Source organism: Bos indicus x Bos taurus, chromosome 9 (genome assembly GCF_003369695.1).
Source record: "Bos indicus x Bos taurus breed Angus x Brahman F1 hybrid chromosome 9, Bos_hybrid_MaternalHap_v2.0, whole genome shotgun sequence".
NCBI classification, from domain to species: domain Eukaryota; kingdom Metazoa; phylum Chordata; class Mammalia; order Artiodactyla; family Bovidae; genus Bos; species Bos indicus x Bos taurus.
Genome location: NC_040084.1, coordinates 39,466,827 through 39,491,595, shown reverse-complemented (window position 1 = coordinate 39,491,595; position 24,769 = coordinate 39,466,827). Strand labels below are relative to the sequence as shown.

At 42.2% G+C, this 24,769-nt stretch overlaps 1 protein-coding gene across 1 annotated transcript; it reads left to right on the top strand.

Moving 5' to 3' along the window:
* Positions 1-11,970: 11,970 nt before the first annotated feature.
* GTF3C6 (general transcription factor IIIC subunit 6) lies at positions 11,971-24,084 on the top strand. The gene is made up of 6 exons (XM_027551207.1): positions 11,971-12,534; positions 12,879-12,959; positions 16,530-16,593; positions 16,687-16,731; positions 18,270-18,383; positions 22,306-24,084. Exons 1-6 carry the CDS (start codon positions 12,409-12,411, stop codon positions 22,605-22,607), a joined length of 732 nt encoding a protein of 243 aa, XP_027407008.1. The 5' UTR covers positions 11,971-12,408; the 3' UTR covers positions 22,608-24,084.
* The last annotated feature ends 685 nt before the right edge of the window (positions 24,085-24,769 follow it).

The window sequence follows — 24,769 nt, the reverse complement described above, 5'->3', positions numbered from 1 at the left end:
TTGCAAAATCCATCTATTTTTGCTTTAACATTATAGGAAGCTTCTAGTTAGTTGCCAGTGAGCCATATTGATGCCTTGAGTACATTCTCTACATTTAATGGGGACTTTATATAGGGTACCTGTTTCCTGGTTTGAAAAGAATCCCTATGGACCCCACCTAGTCTCTCTGGCCTCTGTCTGTCCACGGGCATGCACCATTTTACTTCATCACTGCCTAAAACGCATTCCAATAGCTTCTAGTAGTGCCATATGGCTACCAAATTAAGTATATATGGCTTTTTTGATTCAAAACCCTCCAAAAATGATCATTCCAATCTTATTTCTGATACTAAGTTACTTTTTTTTGCAAGCTGAAATGCTTTGATTACTATGTTCTCAATATTTAACTGAATCTGGTTACTGGGAAGTCGCTTACTTTCCAGTCATCTAGCTAGCACTGCTGCTGTTGTTGCTAAGTCGCTTCAGTTGAGTCCGACTCTGCGCGACCCCAAAGACGGCAGCCCACCAGGCTCCTCCATCCATGGGATTCTCCAGGCAAGAACACTGGAGTGGGTTGCCATTTCCTTCTCCAATGCATGAAAGTGAAAAGTGAAAGTGAAGTCGCTCAGTCATGTCTGACTCTTCTCGACCCCATGGACTGCAGCCTACCAGGCTCCTCCACCCATGGGATTTTCCAGGCAACAGTACTGGAGTGGGTTGCCATTGCCTTCTCCGCTAGCTAGCACAGTAGTTCTCAAAATGTGTTCACTAGACCAACAGTATCAGTATCACCTGGGAACTTGCTAGAAATGCATATTTTATGTCCTGTGTTATTTCTCAGACCTGCTGAACCAAAAACTCTGGCTGAGCAATTTGTACCCTAACAAGTCCTCTGCTGTGATTCTGATGCAGCTGAAGTTTGAGGGGCACTGGTCTAGGGTTTAGTTTTTTAATTTAAGACAGAGTAAGACGATGTCCTTGGTGGCCCAATGGATAAGAATCTGCCTGCCAATGCAGGGAACACTAGTTCGATCCCTGGTCCAGGAAGATTCCACATGCTGCTGAGCAACTAAACCTGTGCACCACAGCTACTGAGCCTGTGTCCTAGAGCCTGTGAGGCTCAGCTACTGTGCCTGCATGCTGCAACCACTGAGGCCTATGTGCCTAGAGTTTGTGTTCCGCAACAAGAGAAGCCATCACAATGAGAAGCCCATGCACCTCAACTAGAGAGCCCTTGCACAGCAATGAAGCCTCAGTGCAACCAAAAATAAATACATTGACTTATTAATTTAAAAATTCTTTCAAATATCTTTTTAAAAAAGAGTAAGAGATGCATTTTAAAGAAGGAATCTAATGGAATGTAAACTATTATTTAAGTAAAATGTTCATTTTTAAGACAAAATGTTACTACTCACTAAAGACTTTCACTAGAATTCTGCTGCTGCTGCTGCTAAGTCACTTCAGTCGTGTCTGACTCTGTGCGACCCCATAGATGGCAGCCCACTAGGCTCCTCTGTCCCTGGGATTCTCCAGGCAAGAATATGGAGTGGTTTGCCATTTCCTTCTCCAATGCATGCGAGTGAAACGTGAAAGTGAAGTCGCTCAGTCGTGCCTGACTCTTAGCAACCCCATGGACTGCAGCCTACCAGGCTCCTCCATCCATGGGATTTTCCAGGCAAGAGTACTGGAGTGGGGTGCCATTGCCTTCTCCGAGAATTCTGCTACTAAATATAATTTTCATACAAGCTCTTAATTTAGAAAATGTGTTCTAAGGGAAGAAGAGCAGAGTAACAATTTTTAGTTCATTTGTCTCCTCCTAGTGGCAGGCTCCTGGAGAAGGCAATGGCAACCCACTCCAGAACTGTTGCCTGGAAAATCCCATGGGCGGAGGAGCCTGGGGTCGCTAAGAGTCAGACATGACTGAGTGACTTCACTTTCACTTTTCACTGTCATGCATTGGAGAAGGAAATGGCAACCCACTCCAGTATTCCTGCCTGGAGAATCCCAGGGATGGTGGAGCCTGGTGGGCTGCCGTCTATGGGGTAACACAGAGTCAGACACTTAGCAGCAGCAGTGGCAGGCTTTTAAATACTGACCATGATACCTCATCTATGTTTCTCAGAAATTATATTTGTAAACTTTTTTCGTAAGGTTCCTCTTACTAACTACAATTAAAGTCAACTGATCCTGGGGACTCCTCTGGGTGTCCAGTGATTAAGAGTATGCCTTGCAATGCAGGGGACGCAGGTTTGATCCGTGTTAAGGAAACTACGATCCCACGCGCTATGGAGCAACTAAGCCTGCACACCGCAACTGGAGTCCATGCATGATACATACACATTTTTTAAAGATCAATTTGCCCTCCTCCCAAATTACATAGCTTTTTCTCTATTAGCTCCAACTGTAGTTATAGAAAACCATGTAATTTGTCTCTTCTGTGGCTCTTTTTAATATAACTTGTAAATCTTCCCTCATTTTGTTATCCGTAACTGCTTAGCAGCAGAACTTCATTTCTTAGAACACTTTGAGCTTTCTTCCTTTATAGAACGTCAACAACATCCAGGTGTTTACCTTTATTTCTCTCACTACCTCGCACTTTCTGGAGATGCCCCAGAAACCACACGACCTCCAGGGTACTGGGATTGCCACAGCCGCCAAATCCTTATTCAATGAGCACTTTGAGCCCCCAAGCTCCTAGGCTATATTAACTTAGGGTGTGAACAGACTCCTTTGACTCTTAAAATCAACAAGACAAGGTTTGACTTCTTCCAAAAGGTTTTATTAATATGGCAGGATAACTTATGGAGATCCTAGTACACTGCATTTTTCCACCTGGTCCCTTCCAAGCGGCAGCCGGGCCATTTGTATTCCTTTGTCTTGGATGTCTAAAGGAAAGAAAGCTGAAGCTAGTTGAAGACTGAGGCTTTTCCCATCTATTGTTAGAGTCTGAGCTCACTGAAGAAATTATGCTAGATGTCTGAGAGGAAAAAGGGAAGAGATGCCTTTATTTTAAACTGGAGGAAATAAATGGAGATTTCTTTAAGCTGGGAAGGAGTGTGAACTGGAGGGTCCTCATTCCCTTAGCAGCACCCTGGAGAGGTGCTAAGGCCAATGGGTTGCTTAGAAAGGCTAAACCACTAAGCATCCAAATCACAGCAGCAGTGCGCTCTGTGGAAACAGAGTCCCTGCATTTTAAGGATCTGTGAGGTTGCAACTTCGGGTAGCTCAGAGTAACCAATGTGGGCTGAAGGCTGGGGCAATCTCTTCAAATACTATGTATGATCTAGGAATGAGAGGGAAGGGGGTGTAAAAGGGAAGAAACTGATGGAGATTAAGATTTCCTGCCATCCTGTTGTGACAGGGGTTTAGTTAAGTTCAATTTGATTTAAAGAAAATAAAGAAACATCTTTTGTTTGGTTTTTTAAATATATCCAAGTTTGCAACTGAAACTCACGTACTAGGAAATATTCAATATAAGAAAGAACAAAGCAGAAAGAGCTGGCGAACACAGTAAAGGGCAAGCTCACAGAACAAGGGCCGCTGATGGCACTCAAACCTTGCTGAACAGATGCCAGGGCACGATTAGGTGTGACGCCCTGAGCTCTTTGTCCCCCTTTTCAACTCTGTAAGGTTTGATACTCCATGTCATTCCTCCACCCCAGCTGTCCTGAGTCAAGGGCTGACATTTCTACCAGGTCTGTTACGCTTCCCAGTTTCTCAGAAAAGATAACAGACTACAGAGGACTGAGTTAGACAAGTAAAGTTTCCTGATTTTCTAACACTCAGCTTCCTAATGTATAACATGGACGTTACACTGCTGAGGGCTGATATTTAGCTTGTGTGCACTGGTAAACCATGTATATGTGTGTATTCAGTCGTGTTCAACCCCGTGGACTGTAGCCCACCAGGCTCCTCTGTCCATGGGATTTTATACTAGAGTATAAAAGTATATAGGCAAGAATACTAGAGTAGGTTGCCATTTCCTTCTCCAGGAGATCTTCCCGACCCAGGGATGGAACCCACATCTCCTGCATTGCAGGTGCATTCTTTTACTGCTGAGCCATTGGGGAGTGAGTGAGTGAAAGTTGCTCAGTCGTGTCCGCCTCTTTGCAACCCCATGGACTGTATAGATCATGGAATTTTCTAGGCCAGAATACTGGAGCAGGTAGCCTTTCCCTTCTCCAGGGAATCTTCCCAACCCAGGGATTGAACCCAGGTCTCCTGCATTGCAGGCGGATTCTTTACCAGCTGAGCCACAAGGGAAGCTGCTGGTAAACCATATCCAACGTTAAATTATTGAAACTCTTCCATATTAGTCAGTAAAAAGCAATTACCACAAGCAATTTTTGCTTCCCTGTTCAGTTTTAAACTAGTGCTTCTATTATTGTTGTCTTAAAAAAAAAACCAGCTTTATTAAAATATAATTCACATACCATAAAGTTTGTTCATTTGTATACAATTCAGTGGTGTTTAGTACACGCAGCAACACGCAACAATCGCCACTGATTCCTGAACATTTTCATCATCCCCAAAAGAAGGCATTTCCAATTCCTCTTCCCCTCAGGCCCTGGCAACCACTGATCTATTTCCTCTATCTATAGGTTTGCCAATACTGGACATCTCATATAAATGGAATCATCCAATATGTGGCCTTCTGGATTCTTAGAGTACTTTTCAAGTTTATCCATGTTGTAGCACGTATCTGTACTTCATTTTTATTGCTAAATAAGATTACATTCTATACATGTAACATGTATTGTTTATTAATTCTATTTTCTGGTGTTGTTCAGTTGCTGTCTTGTCCGATTCTTTGTGACCCCATGGACTGCAGCAAGCCAGGCTTCCCTGTCCTTCACGATCTCCCTGAGTTTGCTCAGATTAATGTTCACTGAGTTGGTGAAGCTATCTAACCATCTCATCCTCTGCAGCTCTCTTCTCTTTTTGCCTATTTTTAAGCAAAGGTAATTTAGTTTCTTAAAGTTGGCACCTGGGTCTTATGATCTCTTTGGACTGAGAGGAGGTGTTAAGAATGGACTCTAGTTGCAAGTCACGGAAATTCCAGTCACCAAAAGGCTTCTTTCAAAGCTGACACTGATGGGTTATTCTGCTTAATAAGGTTTTTTTCTGTCTGAGAGCTGTTTCAATCTTTAAGCTAATTTTCAAAGCTTTAGGCAATGGAGACAATACTAAAAGGTCTTGTTTCCTCCCAAGGGAATGGTTTTTTCATCTATGTGCTATGTTATAATATTAAAATTTATAAATTTTTGTATACAGATGTGTTTTTGAAAATACATAGAGTATTTCTGAAAGGATACATAAGAAACTGGTAAAAAATTAAAAAAAAGCAACAACAACAACAAAAAACCCCAGCTACCTATGGAAAGGTGATCCCTTCATGGATCACAGCCTCGTCATGGCGAAGGGGCTTGTATAACTCAGTGAAGCTATGAGCCATGCTGTGCAGGGCAGCCCACCCAAGACAGACAGGTTGTAATGGAGAGTTCTGACAAAACGTGGTCCACTGGAGGTATATTCTTGCCATGAGAACCCCAGGGACAGAATGAAAAGACAAAATATGAGACCAGATGATGAGCCCCCAGGTCAAAAGGCGTCCAATAAGGTACTGGGGAAGAGCAGAGGGCAATTACTAATAGCTCCAAAAAGAAAAAGCAGCTGGGCCAAAGCGGAAACAATGCTCAGTTGTGGATGTGTCTGGTGGTAAAAGTCTGATGCTGTAGAGAACAATATTGTATAGGAACCTGGAACGTTAGGTCCATGAATCAAAGTAAATTAGACGTGGTCAAGAAGGAGATGGCAAGAGTGAATGTTTTAGGAATCAGTGAACAAAAACATATGGGAATGGGTGAATTTAATTCAGATGACCCTTATATCTACTACTGTGGACAAGAATCCCTTAGAAGAAATGGAGTAGCCCTCGTAGTCAACAAAAGATTTCAAAATGCAGTAAGTACAAGGGTGCAGCTTCAAAAATGACAGAATGATTTTGGTTTGTTTCCAAGGCAACCATTCAACATCACAGTAATCCAAGTCTATGCCCCAACCAGTAATGCCAAAGAAACTGAAGTTCAACAGTTCTATGAAGACCTACAACACCTTCTAGAACTAACACCAAAAAATATGTCCTTTTCCTCATAGGGGACTGCAGTGCAAAAGTAGTAAGTCAAGAGATACCTGGAGTAACAGGTAAGTTTGGACTTGGAGTACAAAATGAAAGTTTTGTCAAGAGAAATACTAGTCAGAGCAAACATCCTATTCCAACAACCTAAGAGACACTCTGTACACGGACATCACCAGATGGTCCATACCGAAATCAGATTTATTATATTCTTTGCCACCGAAGATGGAGAAGCTCTATACAGTCAGTAAAAACAAGACCTGGAGCTGACTGTAGCTCAGATCATCAGCTCCTTATCACAAAATTCAGGCTCTAATTGAAGAAAGTAGGGAAAACCACTAGGCCATTCAGGTATGACCTAAATCAAATCCTTTATGATTATAATGTGGAGGTGATAAATAGATTCAAGGGATTAGATCTGGTAGACAGAGCACCTGAAGAACTATGAATGGGGGTTCATAACATTGTACAGGAGGCAGTAACCAAAACCAGCCCAAAGAAAAAGAAATGCAAGAAGGCAAAGTGGTTGTCTGAAGAGGCTTTACAAATAGCTGAGAACAGAAGAGAAGTGAAAGGCAAGGGAGAAAGGGAAAGATCTAACCATCTGAATGCAGAGTTCCAGAGAATAGCAAGCAGAAATAAGAAAGCCTTCTTACATGAACAATGCAAAGAAATTGAGGAAAACAATAGAATAGGAAAGACTAGAAATCTCTTCAAGAAAATTGGAGATATCAAGGGACTATTTCTTGAAAAGATGGGCACAATAAAGGACAGAGATAGTAAGGACCTAACAGAAGCAGAGATTAAGAGGTGGCAAGAATATACAGAAGCCAGAAGAAATATACAAAAAGTTTTAATGACCTGGATAACCATGATGGTGTGGTCACTCACATAGAGTCAGACATCCTGGAGTGTGAAATCAAGTGGGCCTTAGGAAGCATTATTACAAACAAAGCTAGTGGAGGTGATGGAATTCCAGTTGAGCTGTTTAAAATCCTGAAAGATGATGCTGTTAAAGTGCTGCACTCAATGTGTCAGCAAATTTGGAAAACTCAGCAGTGGCCATAGGACTAGAAAATGTTAGTTTTCACTTCAATCCCAAAGAAGGGCAATGCCAAAGAATGTTCAACCTGCCATACAATTGCCCTCATTTCACATGCTAGCAAGGTTTTGCTCACAATCCTTCAAGCTAGGCTTTAGCACTACATGAATCAAGAACTTTCAGATGTACAACTTGGGTTTAGAAAAGGCAGAGGAACCAGAGATCAAATTGCCAACATCTGTGGATCACAGAGAAAGCAAGGGAATTCCAAAAAAATTCAACTTTTGCTTCATTGACTACCTGAAAGCCTTTGACTGTGTGGATCACAAAAACTGTGGACAATTCTTAAAGAAATGGGAATACCAGACCACTTTTTCTGTCTCCTGAGAAACTTTCATGAAGGTCAAGAAGCAACAGTTAGAACCAGACATGGAAATACTGATTGGTTCAAAATTGGGAAAGGAGTATGACAAGGTTGTATATTGTCACCCTGCGTATTTAACTTATGTACAGAGTATATCATGTAAAATGTCAGGCTGAATGAATCACAAGCTGGAATCAAGATTGCCGGGAGAAATATCAGCAACCTCAGATATGCAGATAATACCACTCTTGTGGCAGAAACTGAAGAGTAACTAAAGAGCCTCTTGATGAGAGTGAAAGAGGAGAGTGAAAAAGCTAGCATAAACTCAAGATTAAAAAACTAAGATGAAGACTACCCTGGTGTTCCAGTGCATAAAACTCTGAGCTCCCAGTGCAGGGGGCCTGGGTATGATCCCTGATCAGGGAACTAAATCCCACATGCCACAACTAAGAGTCTGCATGCTTCTTGGAAGAAAAGCTATGACAAACCTAGACAGCATATTAAAAAGCAGAGATGTTACTTTGCCGACAAAGGTCTGTATAGCCAAAGCTAAGGCTTTTCTGGTAGGTATGTATGGATGTGAGAGTTGAGCCATAAAGAAAGCTGAGCACCAAAGAATTGATGTTTTTGAACTGTGGTGTTAGAAAGAACTCTTGAGAAAATCACTTGGACTGCAAGGAGATCAAAGCAATCAATCCTAAAAGAAATCAACCCTGAGCGTTCATTGAAAGGACTGAGGCTAAAGCTGAAGCTCCACTACTTTGGCCATCTGATGGGAAGACCTGACTCATTTGAAAAGACCCTGATGCTGGAAAAGATTGAAGGCAGGAGGAGAAGGGGACAACAGAGGAGGAGATGGTTGGATAGCATCACTGACTCAATGAACATGAGTTTGAGCAAGCTCCCAGAGTTGGTGATGGACAGGGAAGCCTGGCGTGCTGCAGTCCATGGGGTTGCAAAGAGTCAGACACGAGTGAGTGACTGAACTGAACTGAATGCCGCAAGTAAATATCTGGCATGCTACAATGAAGACCAAAGATCCCCCGCATGTAGCAACTAAGACATAGCCCAGCCTAAATAAATAAATATTAAAAAAACAAAAAGCCAAGATCATGGCATCTAGTCCCATCACTTCATGGCAAATAGAAAGGGAAAAAGTGGAAACAGTGATGTATTTTCTTTTCTTGGGCTCCAAAATCACTGCAGACAGTGACTACAGCCATGAAAATAAAAGACTCATACTCCTTGAAAGGGAAGCTATCACAAATCTAGCCAGCGTATTCAAAAGCAGACATATCATTTTGCCAATAAAGGTCCACAGTCAAACCTAAGGTTTTTCAATAGTCACGTACAGGTGTGTGAGTTGTACCATAAAAAAGGCTGAGCGCCAAAAAATTGATGCTTTTGAACTGTGGTTCTGGAGAAGACTTGAGAATCCCTTGGACTGCAAGAAGATCAAATCAGTCAGTCCTAAAGGAAAAGTGAAATTAACTCAGTTGTTTCTGATTCTTTGGGACCCCATGGACTGTAGCCCACCCGGCTCCTCTGACCATGGAATTCTCCAGGCAAGAATACTGGAGTGAGTAGCCCTTCTCTTGTCCAGCGGGTCTTCCTGAATGTGAGTCTCCTGCATTGGAGGTGAATTCTTTATCATTTGAGCCAACAGGGAGCCCTCCTAAAGGAAATCAACCGTGAATATTCATTGGAAGGACTGATGTTGAAGTTGAAGCTCCAATACTTTGGCCACCTGATGCGAAAAGCCGATTCCTTGTAAAAGACCTTGATGCTGGGAAAGATTGAGGGCAGGAGAAGAGGGCGACAGAGGATGAAATAGTTGGATGGCATCAACAACTCAACAGACATGAATTTCAGCAAACTCTGGGAGATAGGGAAGGACAGGGAAGCATGGCGTGCTGCAGTCCATGGGGTCACAAAGAGTCAGACATGACTGATCAACAGTAATGGAAAGGGGAGCTGGCAGACAGGGATGGAAGGCTTCCTTCTCTGTCTGTATCATTTCATAAACCATTCAAATAAATAAACTTAACAATTATGTCTTAAATAGTAAACAGTAATAACCTTGACTAGAAGTATGAGCCTTATTTATTTGAAAGGGACATCCTGAGGCATTACAGTGACTTCATAAAATGTATTTTCGACCCTCAGACTTTCACTTCTGCTGCTCCCTCAGCTTGGATTGTTCTCCTTTTTATTCTCCCCGAACCCCAATAATATCTGACAATTTAATTTCTCAACTTATAGAACACTGTTTGAGACACAATCTAATCTTCAAACAAAAAATATACAGTAAGGATGAATAATTTTATCTTCATTTAATAAATAAGAACACAGGGGATGAGAAAGCACAGCAGCTTGTGCCAGATCACAATTACTATATTTCAGATCTAGAACTTCTAAGTTCTATAACTTCTAAAAAGTCCAGTACTTCTCCCACTTTTTTAAAGCTATGAAATCCATTCATTTAATGAAGGAATGTGTAAAAATGCACAAAACTGTTTACTAAAGTGTTGTGCAATATCAATAAATACCATCACATAGATCTATATTTACCGTGGAAAACATCCATGATACTAAATATAGTGAGAAAAGCAAGTTTGAAACAGATGTATAGTTTGAACACATTTTTGTAATAAAAATTGTGTTTGTGTATGTAGAAAGAAGCTGGAAAGCTAAACTGTGTAGGAAGATGTTTTTGTTTTTCATTTTCTTCAGCCACACAGCATGGCCTGTGGGATCATATTTCCCCCATCAACGCCACCGCAGACAAAGCATAGTCCTAACCACTGGACCACTAGAAAATTCCCCAAAAATGTTTTTTTAAAGTTATAATACTCTAAATTTGTAAATATTATTACTATGACTAGACTAAATGCATATTAAGTGCTTAATATGTGCCAGACAATGGCCTAAATCTGTTTTACATGGATTATCTCTTTTAATCCTCACAAAAACCAACTTGCCTAAAGCCTTGCAGTTAATAATGCAGCAAAATTAGACAAGTATCAGACCCTAACTCTCATGCTCTATGGAGGTAGATCATCCTGTCTCTCTACAACCATCATTTATTTTATAATCAGAGAAACCCGTGAAGTTAGTTTTAGAAAAATCCTGTTCGAAACTTCACTTTACTTAGTCTCTACTAATTACTACTACTAAGTCGCTTCAGTCCTGTCCGACTCTGTGCGACCCCATAGACGGCAGCCCACCAGGCTCCCCCATCCCTGGGATTCTCCAGGCAAGAATACTGGAGTGGGTTGCCATTTCCTTCTCCAATGCATGAAAGTGAAAAGTGGAAGTGAAGTCGCTCAATTGTGTCCGACTCTTAGCGACCCCATGGACTGCAGCTCACCAGGCTCCTCCGCCCATGGGATTTTCCAGGCAAGAGTACTGGAGTGGGGTACCATTGGCTTCTCAGTTACTTAGTCTTTCAGTTCAGTTCAGTCTCTCAGTCGTGTCGGACTCTTTGCGACCCCATGAAGCGCAGCACACCAGGCCTCCCTGTCCATCACCAACTCCCGGAGTTCACTCAGACTCACGTCCATTGAGTCAGTGATGCCATCCAGCCATCTCATCTTCTGTCATCCCCTTCTCCTCCTGCCCCCAATCCCTCCCAGCATCAGAGTCTTTTCCAATGAGTCACCTCTTCACATGAGGTGGCCAAAGTACTGGAGTTTCAGCTTCAGCATCATTCCTTCCAAAGAAATCCCAGGGCTGATCTCCTTCAGAATAGACTGGTTGGATCTCCTTGCAGTCCAAGAGACTCTCAAGAGTCTTCTCCAACACCACAGTTCAAAAGCATCAATTCTTCGGCGCTCCACTACTGGAAAAACCATAGCCTTGACTAGACGGACCTTTGTTGGCAAAGTAATGTCTCTGCTTTTGAATATGCTCTCTAGGTTGGTCATAACTTTCCTTCCAAGGAGTAAGCGTCTTTTAATTTCATGGCTGCAGTCACCATCTGCAGTGATTTTGGAGCCCAGAAAAATAAAGTCTGACACTGTTTTCACTGTTTCCCCATCTATTTCCCATGAAGTGATGGGACCAGATGCCATGATCTTCGTTTTCTGAATGTTGAGCTTTAAGTCAACTTTTTCACTCTCCTCTTTGACTTTCATCAAGAGGCTTTTGAGTTCCTCTTCACTTTCTGCCATAAGGGTGGTGTCATCTGCATAGCTGAGGTTATAGTACTCCCCAATGTCTGTCTCTTACAGCGCTTAGGGCAATCAGATCTCCATCTGCCATTCCTACATCTTTTTTTTTTTTTTTTGCGTGCTAAGTCGCTTCAATCGTGTCCCTCTCTATGGGACCCTATGGACTGCAGCCGCCAGGCTCCTCAGTCCACGAATGGGTTGCCATGCCCGCCTCCAACCCAGGGATCGACCGCCCGTCTCCTGCATTGGCAGGCGGGATCTTTACCACTAGCGCCACCTGCGAAGCCTGCAGCTTTTGCAGGGTCCTGAAACCCAAGCTCACTTCCTAGCGCAGTGAAGTGTGCCCTAAGCTTGGCTCGGGGAGAACTTGAATTGAGGATGAGTGTTTACACAACATTAAGAATTTCTTTCAAAGCAATGTAGGATGGGGATACTCTAGGCCTCTCCATTTCCCTTGCGCACGGTGGCCTCTTTGCCTGCACCTTCTTGATCTCCTCTGCCTCGCTCGCCAGTGGGCTCGTCCCACCAGCGACGGGACTCCGAGGGTTCCCTAGGTCGCCGAAGCTGCCCGACCGAAGCCAGGGTCCTGGCTCCAGCTCTCGGAGAGGAACAAGGAGCTCCACGTGGGCCCGGGAGCCGCCATCTCGCGTGCTGGCAGGAGCGGCGGGCCGCAGCCGGAGCCGCTGCGGGGCGGGAGCTGCTGCCCTTACTCAAGATGGCGGCCCCGGCGGGCGGGGCCCACGGTTCGCTGGCGGCGCAGAGGAGCGGCGGCATGGCGGCAGCTGCCAAGGAGCCGAGTTGGGTGGACTGGGACGAAGAGGAGGAGGAGGAGGAGGAAACAGTGAGTGCCACGGCAGAAGCCCGCGCGGTGGTGGCGGGGGTGGAAGTGGCTGTGTGCGGGGCAGGGAGTCGGCGCGCGGCCTCGAGGCGCCTGGCGGGATTGTGCCCCTGAGCGCGCGGGGCGGCAGGCAGCTGCCCATAGCCTTACGGGCCACACGGAAGTTCTAGGTGGAAGGAGGGAGGTTACCTTCGTTAACGGAGCGCGCTTCCTCTCCTTGAAAGCAGGACCTAGTTTTCACAAAAGTGGAGTCGTTTCACTGCGGGTGTGTGTTTGGCTTTTCTCCTTAGCCTGCCTCTTCCTGCACTCTCACAGGCTAACGCGTTAACCCTTCTTTCTTCCACCAGGAGCAGCTGGTTATGGTGGAATTATCAGGAATTCTTGATTCAGACTTGCTCTCAAAATGTGAAAATAAATGCAAGATTTTGGTGAGTCTTGTAGAATTGGTGGGTTGTTGTAGGTTTTCTTAAATCTAAAACAAGAATGAATGGTGACATACCCATCCCCTTTAGTTCAGTTAAGTCGCTCAGTCGTGTTTTTTGCGACCCCATGGACTGCAGCACGCCAGGCTTCCCTGTCCATCGCCAGCTCCCAAAGCTTACTCAAACTCATGTCCATTGCGGTGATGCCATCCAACCATCTCATCCTCTGTCGTCCCTTTCTCCGCCTGCCTTCAGTCTTTCCCAGCATCAGGGTCTTTTCAAATGAGTCAGTTCTTCGCATCAGGTGGCCCAAGTATTGGAGTTTCAGCTTCAGCATCAGTCTTTCCAATGAATATTCAGGACTGAGTTCCTTTAGGATGGACTGGTTGGATCTTCTTGCTGTCTGAGGGACTCTCCAGAGTCTTCTCCAACACCACAGTTCAAAAGCATCCCCTTAAAATAGATTAATTCCAGGTGTACGAAGTAGTGAACTGTTGGAGACAGTCACAGTACAGGGAGCTATGGGAGCAGCCAGGAGAAAACTAATCCCCAACTTCTACAGCATTGTCGACTAAAAAAAGATGCACAGCTTGAGAGTTAAGTTTTATTTGGGGCAAACTGAGAACTGCAGCCAGGGAGGCAGCACCTCTGATAGTTCTGAGAGACTGCTCCAAAGAGACAGTGGGAAAGGGTCCATATATAAGATTTTGGTGAAGGGGGAGTTCAGTACCATTAAGCACTCATATTACAAAAGGTTTTCTACTAGTCACAAGGATTTGATGTCCCCATGAAGGGATTTAGTGCTTTTCTAGGTATGAGGAGATGCAAGGGTTAAGATCATAAAATCAGTTCCTGAAAAGATCTATCTAAAGATCTGTCCCCCCAGATTCCCTGGAGCACACAGTGGCTCACTCCACCCTGAACTCTCAGGGGGTGCTGAAGGCCAGCAGCTGCAGCAGCACAGGGTTCCGTCTCCACAGGGGCAGGTGGCAGATGCCCTTGTTGTTCAGTCATTGGCAGTGCTCTTGGCAAGTGCCAGTTTGTAGTTGACAGCATCAACAACTATGCCTGATGTCTGCGTGTGTGGCTGGAGAGAGTAAAGATTGGGGCGGGGGGTGCATTTTGAAATAGAAGATTAAATTTTGAAAAAAAAAATACACTGTTTTTGGACCTCCCTGGTTAAGAATCTGCCTTGCGATGCAGGGGTCAGGGGTACAATTCTTGGTGAGGGGAACTAAGATCCCACATGCCCTGGGGCAGCTAAGTCTCAGTGCCACGACCACTGAAGCCCACAGGACACAATTAAAGAGCCTCTGGGCTGCAACTACTGTGCCCACTCCAGGCAGGTGGGATCTTCGTTTCCAGACCAGGGATCTAACCTGTGCCCCCTGCAGTGAGTTTTAACCACTGGACCACCAGGGAAATCCTTCTTTTCTTTTTTAAATTGAGAAATAATTGACATATAATATTATACTAGATTTCCCTGGTGGCTCAGTAGTGAAGAATCCACCTGCCAATGTAGGAGACCAGAGTTTGATCCTTGATCCAGGAAGATCCCACATGCCCCAGAGCAACTAAGCCCCCCTCGCCACAACTACTGAGCCCAGTGCTTAGAGCCCTCCAGCCACAGCTCCTGAAGCCCGAGTGCCATAGAGCCCATGCTGTGCAACAAGAGAAGCCACTGCAGTGAGAGGCCGGAGCACTGTGATTAGAGAGTAGCCCCAGCTCACTGCAATAGAGAAAAGCCCACACAGCATCAAAGACCCAGCACAGCCAAACGTAAATAATTATGTTTTTATAATAATAATTTTTATAAAAAATATTTTTTATAAAACTGACCTGGAAAAGGTCAGCTTTCATTCCAATCCCAAAGAAATACAGTGCCAAAGAATGTGCAAATTACCACACAGTTTTACTCATTTCATATGCTAGCAAAGTAATGCTCAAAATCCTTCAAGCTAGGCTTCAACAGTATGTGAACCGCAAACTTCCAGATGTACAAGCTAGATTTAGAAAAGGAAGAGGAACCAAAGATCAAATTGCCAACATCCGTTGGATCATAGGAAAAGCGAGAGAATTCCAGAAAAGCATCTACTTCTGCTTCATTGACTATGCTAAAGCCTTTGATTGTGTGGATCACAACAAGCTATGGAAAATTCTTCAAGAGATGGGAATACCAGACCACCTTACCTGCGTCCTTAGAAACCTGTATGCAGGTCAAGAAGCAACAGTTTGCAACCAAATTGGGAAAGGAGTACGTCAAGGTTGTATATTGTCACCCTGCTTATTTAACTTATATGCAAAGTATATCATGTGAAATGCTGGGCTGGATAGAGCAGAAGCTGGAATCAAGATTGCTGGGAGAAATATCAATACCCTCAGATACACAGATGACACCACCCTTATGGCAGAAAGCGAAGAAGAACTAAAAAGCTTCTTGATGAAAGTAAAAGAGGAGAGTGAAAAGGCAGGCTTAAAACTCAACATTCAAAAAACTAAGATCATGGCATCTGGTCCCATCACTTCATGGCAAATAGATGGGAAAACAGTGAAAACAGTGACAGACTTTATTTCCTTGGGCTCCAAAATCACTGCAGCTGGTGACTGCAGCTGCAAAATTAAAAGATGCTTGCTCCTTGGAAGAAAAGCTATGACCAACCTAGACAGCATATTAAAAAGCAGAGACATTACTTTGCCTTCCAAGGTCCATCTAGTCAAAGCTACGGTTTTTCCAGTAGTCATGTACAGATGTGAGAGATGGACAGTAAAAAAGGCTGAGTGCTGAAGAATTGAGCCTTCAAACTGTGGTGCTGGAGAAGACTCTTCAAAGTCTCTTGGACAGCAATGAGATCAAACCAGTTGATCCTAAAGGAAATCAACCCTGAATATTCACTGGAAGGACTGATGCTGAAGCTCCAATACTTTGTCCACTTGATGTGAAGAGCTGACTTTTTCTGATGCTGGAAAAGATTGAAGGCAGGAGGAGAAGGAGATTACAGAGGACGAGATAGTTGGATGGCATCACCGACTCAATGGACATGAGTTTGAATAAACTCAGGGAGATGCTGAAAGACAGGGAAGCCTGGTGTGCTGCACTCCATGGGGTCGCAAAGAGTCAGACATGACTGAAGGATTGAACAACAACAATTTTTTTAAAAAATTATATTAGTTTTAGCTGTACAACATTTTCAGTATTTGTCTGTATTGTGAATTAATCACCGCAATGTCTGATTAACCCCCATCACTACACATATAATTACAAATTTTTTTTTCTTCTGGCAATGACTTTGAAGATTTACTGTCTTAGCAACTTTCAGATATAAAGTACAGTATTATCTGTAGTCACCGTGATGTTCTTAAACATCCCAGGACTTATTTATGACTGGAAGTTGGTATCATTTGAGCCCCTCTTCACCCATTTCCCCCACTCCCAAGGCTGTTTTTACTAATGGTTTTTTTAGTAGTCCTATTCTGGGAGTTGGTGATGGACAGGGAGGCCTGGCGTGCTGCGATTCATGGGGTCGTAAAGAGTCGGACACGACTGAGCGACTGATCTGATCTGATATTCTGTTGTAGGGAATTGATACTGAAAGACCCATTCTGCAGGTGGACAGCTATGTCTTTGCTGGAGAGTATGAAGGTAGGAGGATGTCAGAGAGATGAAATTCCCTTTTTTATATGCCTTTTGGAGAAAGTAGCTATTTCAACAAGTTGCCTTAATATTTTTCTGCAGACACTGTTGGGACCTGTGTTATATTTGAAGAAAATGTTGAATATGGTAAGTGATTGCTATGCTGACTCAACTCTTTTTGTTATGAAATATTTCAAACATACTTGTATATGATGGATATTAAAGTTAAACATCTCATGTACCCACTGTCTACCTGTGTCAAATTCTCCCTTTTGCTAGGTAGGTAAAAAACATTCCAGATGCATTTGAAGCCCCTTGTGTATCCCTCTCCAAAATTACTCCCTTCTGTCTTCAGAGGTAATCACTTGTCTTCAGAGGTGATCACTCTCTTGAATTTGGTGTTTCTTTCTTACACTTGATTTTATATTACATATGTATGTATCAGCAGACAATAAATAGCACTTTCTGGATACTTTCACACTTAATATATAAATTGTAGCATATGATAAATGTATCATTCTATATCTTTTTTCAATTAGAGATATGTTTTGAAGTTTTTTACATGCTTATATATATATAAATGTTTTCCCTGTTGCTATTTGTGACTGTACCGCAGTTTTTTCTCCAATTAATGGACATGTTGGTTGCTTCCATTTTTATTAATAACTACTAAAATTTATTGAGTGCTTTCTGTATGTCAGGCACTGTTCTAAGTGTTCCATGTATAAATGTACTGAATCCTCACCACAAGTCTATGAGGTAGAGGGCATTGTTATCTTCATTTTATATTTGAAGAAACTGAAGCACAGAGAGAGAAAGACATTCTCAAGGTCATAGACCTAGAAGCAGAGCCAGGATAGAAGCAGAACCAGTATTGGAACTAAGATGGTCTGCTCCAGAGCCTGTTTTCTTAATTATGCTTATTTACTCACCACAAAAATGTCTTGTGCATATATGTAAAAATGTCTCTTGGGTATACACTTGGAAATGGAACTGTTAGATTGATGAGTGTGTGTACTAGATTCAACCATATGAAATTAACATTTGGGCTGAATAGCGCCAGTTTCACATGGGTCAACTTAATAGATACCACTGTGTTGCTCTCTGAAGTGTAGTATCAGTCAGTCACACAGTGGCAGGCTCTGCAGGATTTCAGTGTGCTTCACATCCTTAGCATAGAGTCTCATCCATCATTCCCACCTACACCCACAGTTTTTATAAAGCTGTGACCCCAAGCAGCAGGTGGACAGTAATTTTTTTTCTCAGCTTTCTCTCCTGATTGGGTATGTTCTCACTCCAGTCTGGCTTCAAGTAGTGTCTGACTTTGGTGCTTCATTTTGAGCGACAGAATTTTAGATCTCATTACCCAATGAACCCAAATTCCCGGCCCCGCTTTCCCACTTCAGGGCTGGCACCTAATAGACCTGTAGCGTTACTCTAACTTTGGGACAGAAACCCAAAGACAAATTAGTGTTGTCTTTGAGTTCACTTGTATCTTCAGTTCTTACGTGTTTAATCTGTTACTTCTCTGTGGCTGGAGCAGGAGGAATGAGTTAAATCTTGAACTGAACTGCATTATCTTGATAGGAAGTAGTTTAGCTCTCTAAACTGGAACCATCGAGGCTTACTTAACATGATTATTTGAAGGCATCAAGCAGTATAATAGTGTTCATTTTGTATTTTAGTGGATGCAGAAGGCAGTAATAAAACTGTGCTAAAATATAAATGCCACACAATGAAGAAGCTCAGCATGACAAGGACTCTTCTGACAGAAAAAAAGGAAGGAGAAGAAAACATAGGTTAGTTCACTTATTTCTCTGAAAATAGATGATTCAGTATTGGCTTTATGACACATTGTTGCCAGGATGTTCTTTGTACTTCAGAATAATGACTATGTGTCATAGGTTAAGTATGTGAAAATTGAGAGCGCTCCATAAAAAGTACCAAAGATAGATTTTAAAATTTAGTTGAATTCTCATATAGCTGGGGGCACTGGAGACATATGACAAATTTTTATCTGGTTTGCATTGGAAATGATTGTGAGGAGTTTGTCAAGCAATGTGACATGATTTCAACCCCAAGGAATTCAGCAGCCACTCCTCTCCCCACCATTAAAACTTCTTTGTAAGTGCAGAAGATATGATGGTAGCAGTTCTTGACCCCCACAGAATCTCCTGAGCTTTGGGGAGATGCAGTAACCTTCCCCAAGATGCTCACGCCTGGAAGAAGCTGGCTTTGTATGTGAGGGAGGGACTCTAAGACCACAGTTGTTAATCTGAAGTCTAGTTCTTAATAAACACCCAGTTAGCCTTCTCCAGTTGCTAGTCATCCAACACTAGAGACTTTATGGCTGTTTCTTGCACCTGTAGTGGGCACATGTTTGTGGAGATGGACAGATAACCACTTGATGGCTTAAAAGCCCATTACTCACCACACCAACCTCTTTCTGTTGCCCTAGGGAATGTGGGACACGGTCAAAATAAATGTGTTTGTCCACCAAAAACAAGGCTTATTGCTCAAAGACATATTTGAAACACTAGTAAATAAGACACTAATGATGAATATTCATGGCTTGATTTATTTTATTTTAAAGAATAAATATTTGAAGGTACATTCATCATCTAGAAATTTATACCAGCTACACGTAACTATATAACAAATCTTTGTTCTTACATATTCCACAACTATCCTTTCTTTTAGACACTTTGAAAATAATAGGAAGGAGGCACTTGAAGTTCTAGAATGAACTTGAAAGGCAGATACATATCAAATTGCTTAACTATCATTTAAATATTCTTCTTAAAGGAAGTTACAGAATTTGCTCTAGTCTTAATAATCTAATAGATCTTTGGGAGAATCTGGATGCATCTTTTTATTTATTCATTAGCTTTGTATGGGTTTTCTGTAGTTGCAGCAAGCAGGGCTACTCTTTTTTGCAATACACAGGCTTTTCATCACTGTGGCTTCTCTTGTGTAGCACAGGCTCTAGGCACATGGGCTTTAGGAGTTGCAGCAGACTCAGTAGTTGTGGCTTATGGGCTTAGTTGCTCCCACAGCATATAGAATCTTCCCAAACCAGGGATAGAACCTGTGTCCCCTGCATTGGCAGGCAGATTCTTATCCACTGTGCCACCAGGGAAGTGCAAAATTTGGGTGTATTTTAATCAAATAAATTAGCAACCAACTATTCAAGGCTGTACTGGTTATCTATTGCTGCATAAAAAGTGGCCCCTAAACTTAATGGCTTAAAACAACGGCAACAGAAGCACTGTCTCCCATGGTTTCTATGAATCAGGAATTGGGAAACAGCTTATTAGCTTGGTAGTCTGGCTTGGGTCTCTCATGAGGTTGCAGTCATTTTGTTGACTGGGCTATAGTCATCTGGAGACTTGAGTAGGGCTGGAAAAATCTAACTGTAGGATGGCTCACTCACATGGCTGGTGCGTTTGTGCTGGAGGCGTCACTGCCTTGCCCTCCTCACACTACTATTTTGAGTGCCCTTTTGACACAGCAGCTGGCTTTCCCAGACCAAGTGATTTTTAAGAACAAAGTAGAAGCCACAATGTCTTTTATGAACTAGCCTTAGAAGTCACATTCTGTCATTTCTTTTATATCCTATTCTGTGTGGGAGGGGACGACACAGGGGCATGCGTGTCAGGTAGGTGAGGATCATTGGGGACCATCTTGGATGTCAGCAGAACACGGTGTGGTCCTTATTTTCTAGGAGCTTGTATTCTAAAGTAAATCTCATTTAGACAGACATGGATGTCTACGATTCGACACCCATTTCACTCAACTTATTTTAAGTATCTGTTATGTGCCAAGTATTATGCTAAATAACAGAGTAGGCTTTAGGGTGGCTTTAAGGTTTTGAACTTGGTGACTAAAAAAATTTTTTTTTTAAGAATAATGTTATTCTTTTTTTTTTTATTTTTAAACTTTACATAAATGTATTAGTTTTGCCAAATATCAAAATGAATCCATCACAGGTATACATGTGCTCCCCATCCTGAACCCTCCTCCCTCCTCCCTCCCCATACCATCCCTCTGGGTCGTCCCAGTGCACTAGCCCCAAGCATCCAGTATTGTGCATTGAACCTGGACTGGCATCTCGTTTCATACATGATATTTTACATGTTTCAATGCCATTCTCCCAAATCTTCCCACCCTAGAATAATGTTATTCTATATGTTTAGAATAATGTTATTGCAAGCAAAAAATACAGGTTTTTTTAAAAATAGAAGTCAATAGTTGAAGCTGAGCTGGAGGGAAAGGACTAATCGAGTTTTGAAAGAGGGAGACTTTATAGAGAAAAAATAGGGATCAACAGTAAGGATGTTTCAGCAAACACCTGCAGAAGAGTTAGTTTATGGTGGGGTATAGGACAGATGGATGCTCAAACAGGGTGACAAGATAGGTTGGGATATCTTCAGTTCCGTTCAGTTCAGTCGCTCAGTCATGTCCAACTCTTTTCGACCCCATGAATCGCAGTATGCCAGGCCTCCCTGTCCATCACCAACTCCCAGAGTTCACTGAGACTCACGTCCATCGAGTCAGTGATGCCATCCAGCCATCTCATCCTCTGTCGTCCCCTTCTCCTCCTGCCCCCAATCCCTCCCAGCATCAGAGTCTTTTCCAATGAGTCATCTCTTCACATGAGGTGGCCAAAGTCCTGGAGTTTCAGCTTTAGCATCATTCCTTCCAATGGAATCCCAGGGCTGATCTCCTTCAGAATGGACTGGTTGGATCTCCTTGAAGTCCAAGGGACTCTCAAGAGTCTTCTCCAACACCACAGTTCAAAAGTATCAGTTCTTCAGCACTCAGCTTTCTTCACAGTCCAACTCTCACCTCCATACATGACCACTGGAAAAACCATAGCCTTGACTAGATGGACCTTTGTTGGCAAAGTAATGTCTCTGCTTTTTAATATGCTACCTAGGTTGGTCATAACTTTCCTTCCAAGGAGTAAGCATCTTACAGATACCTAATGGAACTTTGACAATGACAGTAAACACCTTGGGGTTATAGGAATTAAATATCTATGAAAATACTTGGCTTTCTGAAAGGGTCAAAAGGATAAGAGAAAAAAATGGCTAGCATTATTGAAGCAATTCTTGATTATGGGCGTTCATTGAGGGATTGGTGATGGACAGGGAGGCCTGGAGTGCTGCGATTCATGGGGTCGCAAAGAGTCGGACATGACTGAGCGACTGATCTGATCTGATCTGATGAAAAGGAACAAAAATTTTTTTCAAGGATTTTTTTTGGAGAGGTGTCTTATTTCACAGTTGGATTCTTCAATTTAAAATGACACATAAATGTTGACTTGGAAGATGATAGAGTGGTATCATCCACCGTATTTGAAAGCTGACTGAATAAGAAGAAAATTGTAGGGAAGTGACAATTTTCTTCTAGACAAGAGATGGCAGTGGAAGATCAGTTATCTCTCAGAATGAGCTGGGAACTGGACTCTGGAGAAAGGGCTTAGAATAGTAGTGATTTTGATAATGCATACCTTACAGGCTTTCCAAGGTCTTCATGTAAGATGAAAATTATACATTTGTTATCAGTTGGTTCAGGCACCATGTTCCTTTCTTTAAGTTGGAGTTTTATTTTGACAAATATTCATAAGAACATTTAAATTAAAAATATTTGTAAGTAACTAAAATTCCTTTTTCATATTTCTTGGTTTCTCACCCCACACACACCCTCCCCTATTAGGTGGTGTGGAATGGCTGCAAATTAAGGAGAATGATTTCTCCTATAGACCCAACATGATTTGTAATTTTCTGCATCAACATGAAGAGGATGAAGCTGTAGCTCCAGACCCAGATAAATCTTTGGAGTTGGAAGAGCATGAGACTCAAATGAAAGACAATTCAAACCTGAGTTTTGAACAGGAGAAACCACCGAACTTGGAAATAGAGGATTCTGGTCCTCTTATTGATATCCCTTCTTTTGAGACAGAAGGGTCTGTTTTTATGGATACTCAAGAAACTGCCATAGAAATCACTCCTAGATGAAATGTTTCTCATAATAACTAGTCATGAACTTTTTATAGAATTTTTATATAAAATAATTGACTTTGTAGTTCACAGTTTTTACTTTTGTTAGCTATATATGCATTTCCAGTTATAATGTAGTTTAATATACTAGAATCATTAAGGACTGAATATGAGTTTTAAAAAATATGGTTTCAAGGACTATAGGGACCATTCTGTGATGAGTCCTTTAAAATGGAGGTTTTACTAAGGTAAGTTAAGTTTCTGTTGCAGCCATTGCAAATTACCACATTTAATGGCTTATGTGTATTAAGCTACAGAAGTGTATTGTCTTTCACAGTTTTGTAGGTCAGCTGTTTGAGATGGGTCTCACCTGGGCTAAAATCAAGGTATTTGTAGAACTTCTCTTCTGGAGGTGGGATGGGGGACTCCATTTCATTGCTCATTCAGTTGTTTACAGAATTCAGTTCTTTGCAATTGAAGGATCATGGTCCCATTCATTTCCTTGCTGTTGGCCAAGAGCCATTCCCATATTCCAGAGGCTGCCTGCATTCCTTGACTCATAGCTCCTTCTCTTCAAAGCCAACCATGGTCAAGTTCCTCTCAGTCCTTGACTCTCTCCTGCTACTTCTGTCATCCTATGGATGTTAGACCCTTCTGTCTTTATTTGATTACATTGGGCACATCTGGCTGACTTCCCTATTTTAAGGTCTGTAACTTTAATTCCATCTGCAAAGTCCATTTTGCCATGTAATTTAAACAGGCATAACTGAAAATTATGGCATGAAAATACTTGGGGGGGGGGACATCTTCCAGTCTACCAACATTGATATTACAATTCTGAGAACAGAAGAATTCAGAAGTGCTTAAGGGCGAAGGTACAATTCCTGATATTCCAGCTGTAATTTCACTCCTTTCACTGAAGAAAGATGATTGGAATTCAGCTGTAACAGTCATTTTACTACAGTGATACAACATTGTAAAGCCATTATCCTCCAATTAAAAATTAAGTATTATGGTGATAAGCTACATCTGCTTTAACTAGTATTTTTTAAAGTAAGTTATTCCCAAACTTTGATACAGGTTGATCTATATGAAATTGCCAATATTTGTTTCTGACTATAAAACCCAGCCATTTTATATGGTTTATGCTGGTATAAACACACCTCACATTAATTATATCTCATAGTGCTCTGTGATGCCCTAGAGATGTGGGATGGGTGAGTGGGAGGGAGGCTCAAGATGGAGGGGATCATGTATGCCAATGGCTGGTTCACATTGTGTGGCAGAAACCAGCACACTGTTGTAAAGCAAGTATCCTCCAATTAAAAATTTTAAAAAATTACACCTCTCAACTGTTGGAGGTATAACTTTGTTTTGACAGATTAGAAAATTAATGTTCTAGGATGAGAAAATTTTTCCTTCCATAAGTTTTGTAACTTTTTCCTATTTAATTGGAAAACAACACACCCCGATTAAAAGCATTTCCAAACCATAAGCATGTATATCCTCCCAATTTTTATATGACTTTAGTCTCAGCTTTCCTTTAATCAGAAACATTTTTTTCTACCATATGTATGTGGAGAGACGGCTAATTACTTGACCCAATATCTGGTCTTCCTTTTTCTCTTTGTAACAGAATCCCAGAATTTATTCAGGCAGGAGAAGGCAATGGCAACCCACTCCAGTACTCTTGCCTGGAAAATCCCATGGGAGGAGCTTCGTAGGCTGCAGTCCATGGGGTCGCTAAGAGTCGGACATGACTGAGTGGCTTCACTTTCACTTTCATGCATTGGAGAAGGAAACGGCAACCCACTCCAGTGTTCCTGCCTGGAGAATCCCAGAGATGGCGGAGCCTGGTGGGCTGCTGTCTCTGGGGTTGCACAGAGTTGGACACAACTGAAGTGACTTAGCAGCAGCAGCAGCAGCAGTGTGCACAGCTTTCCTTGTGTGTATAAAAGTGGCCCTATTTTCTAGATACTAGTTCTTCCAAGCTTGATCTATAGATTCAATGCAGTCCCGACAAAACTACAGCAAGTTTTCTATGGATATTGTCAAACTGACTCTAAAGTTTATATGGAGAGGCCAACCCTCAGAATAGCCAATACGATGTTAAAGAATATACTTACTGTAGAAACTAGTAATAGAGACAGTGGGAATTGCTGAAAGAATAGACAGATAGG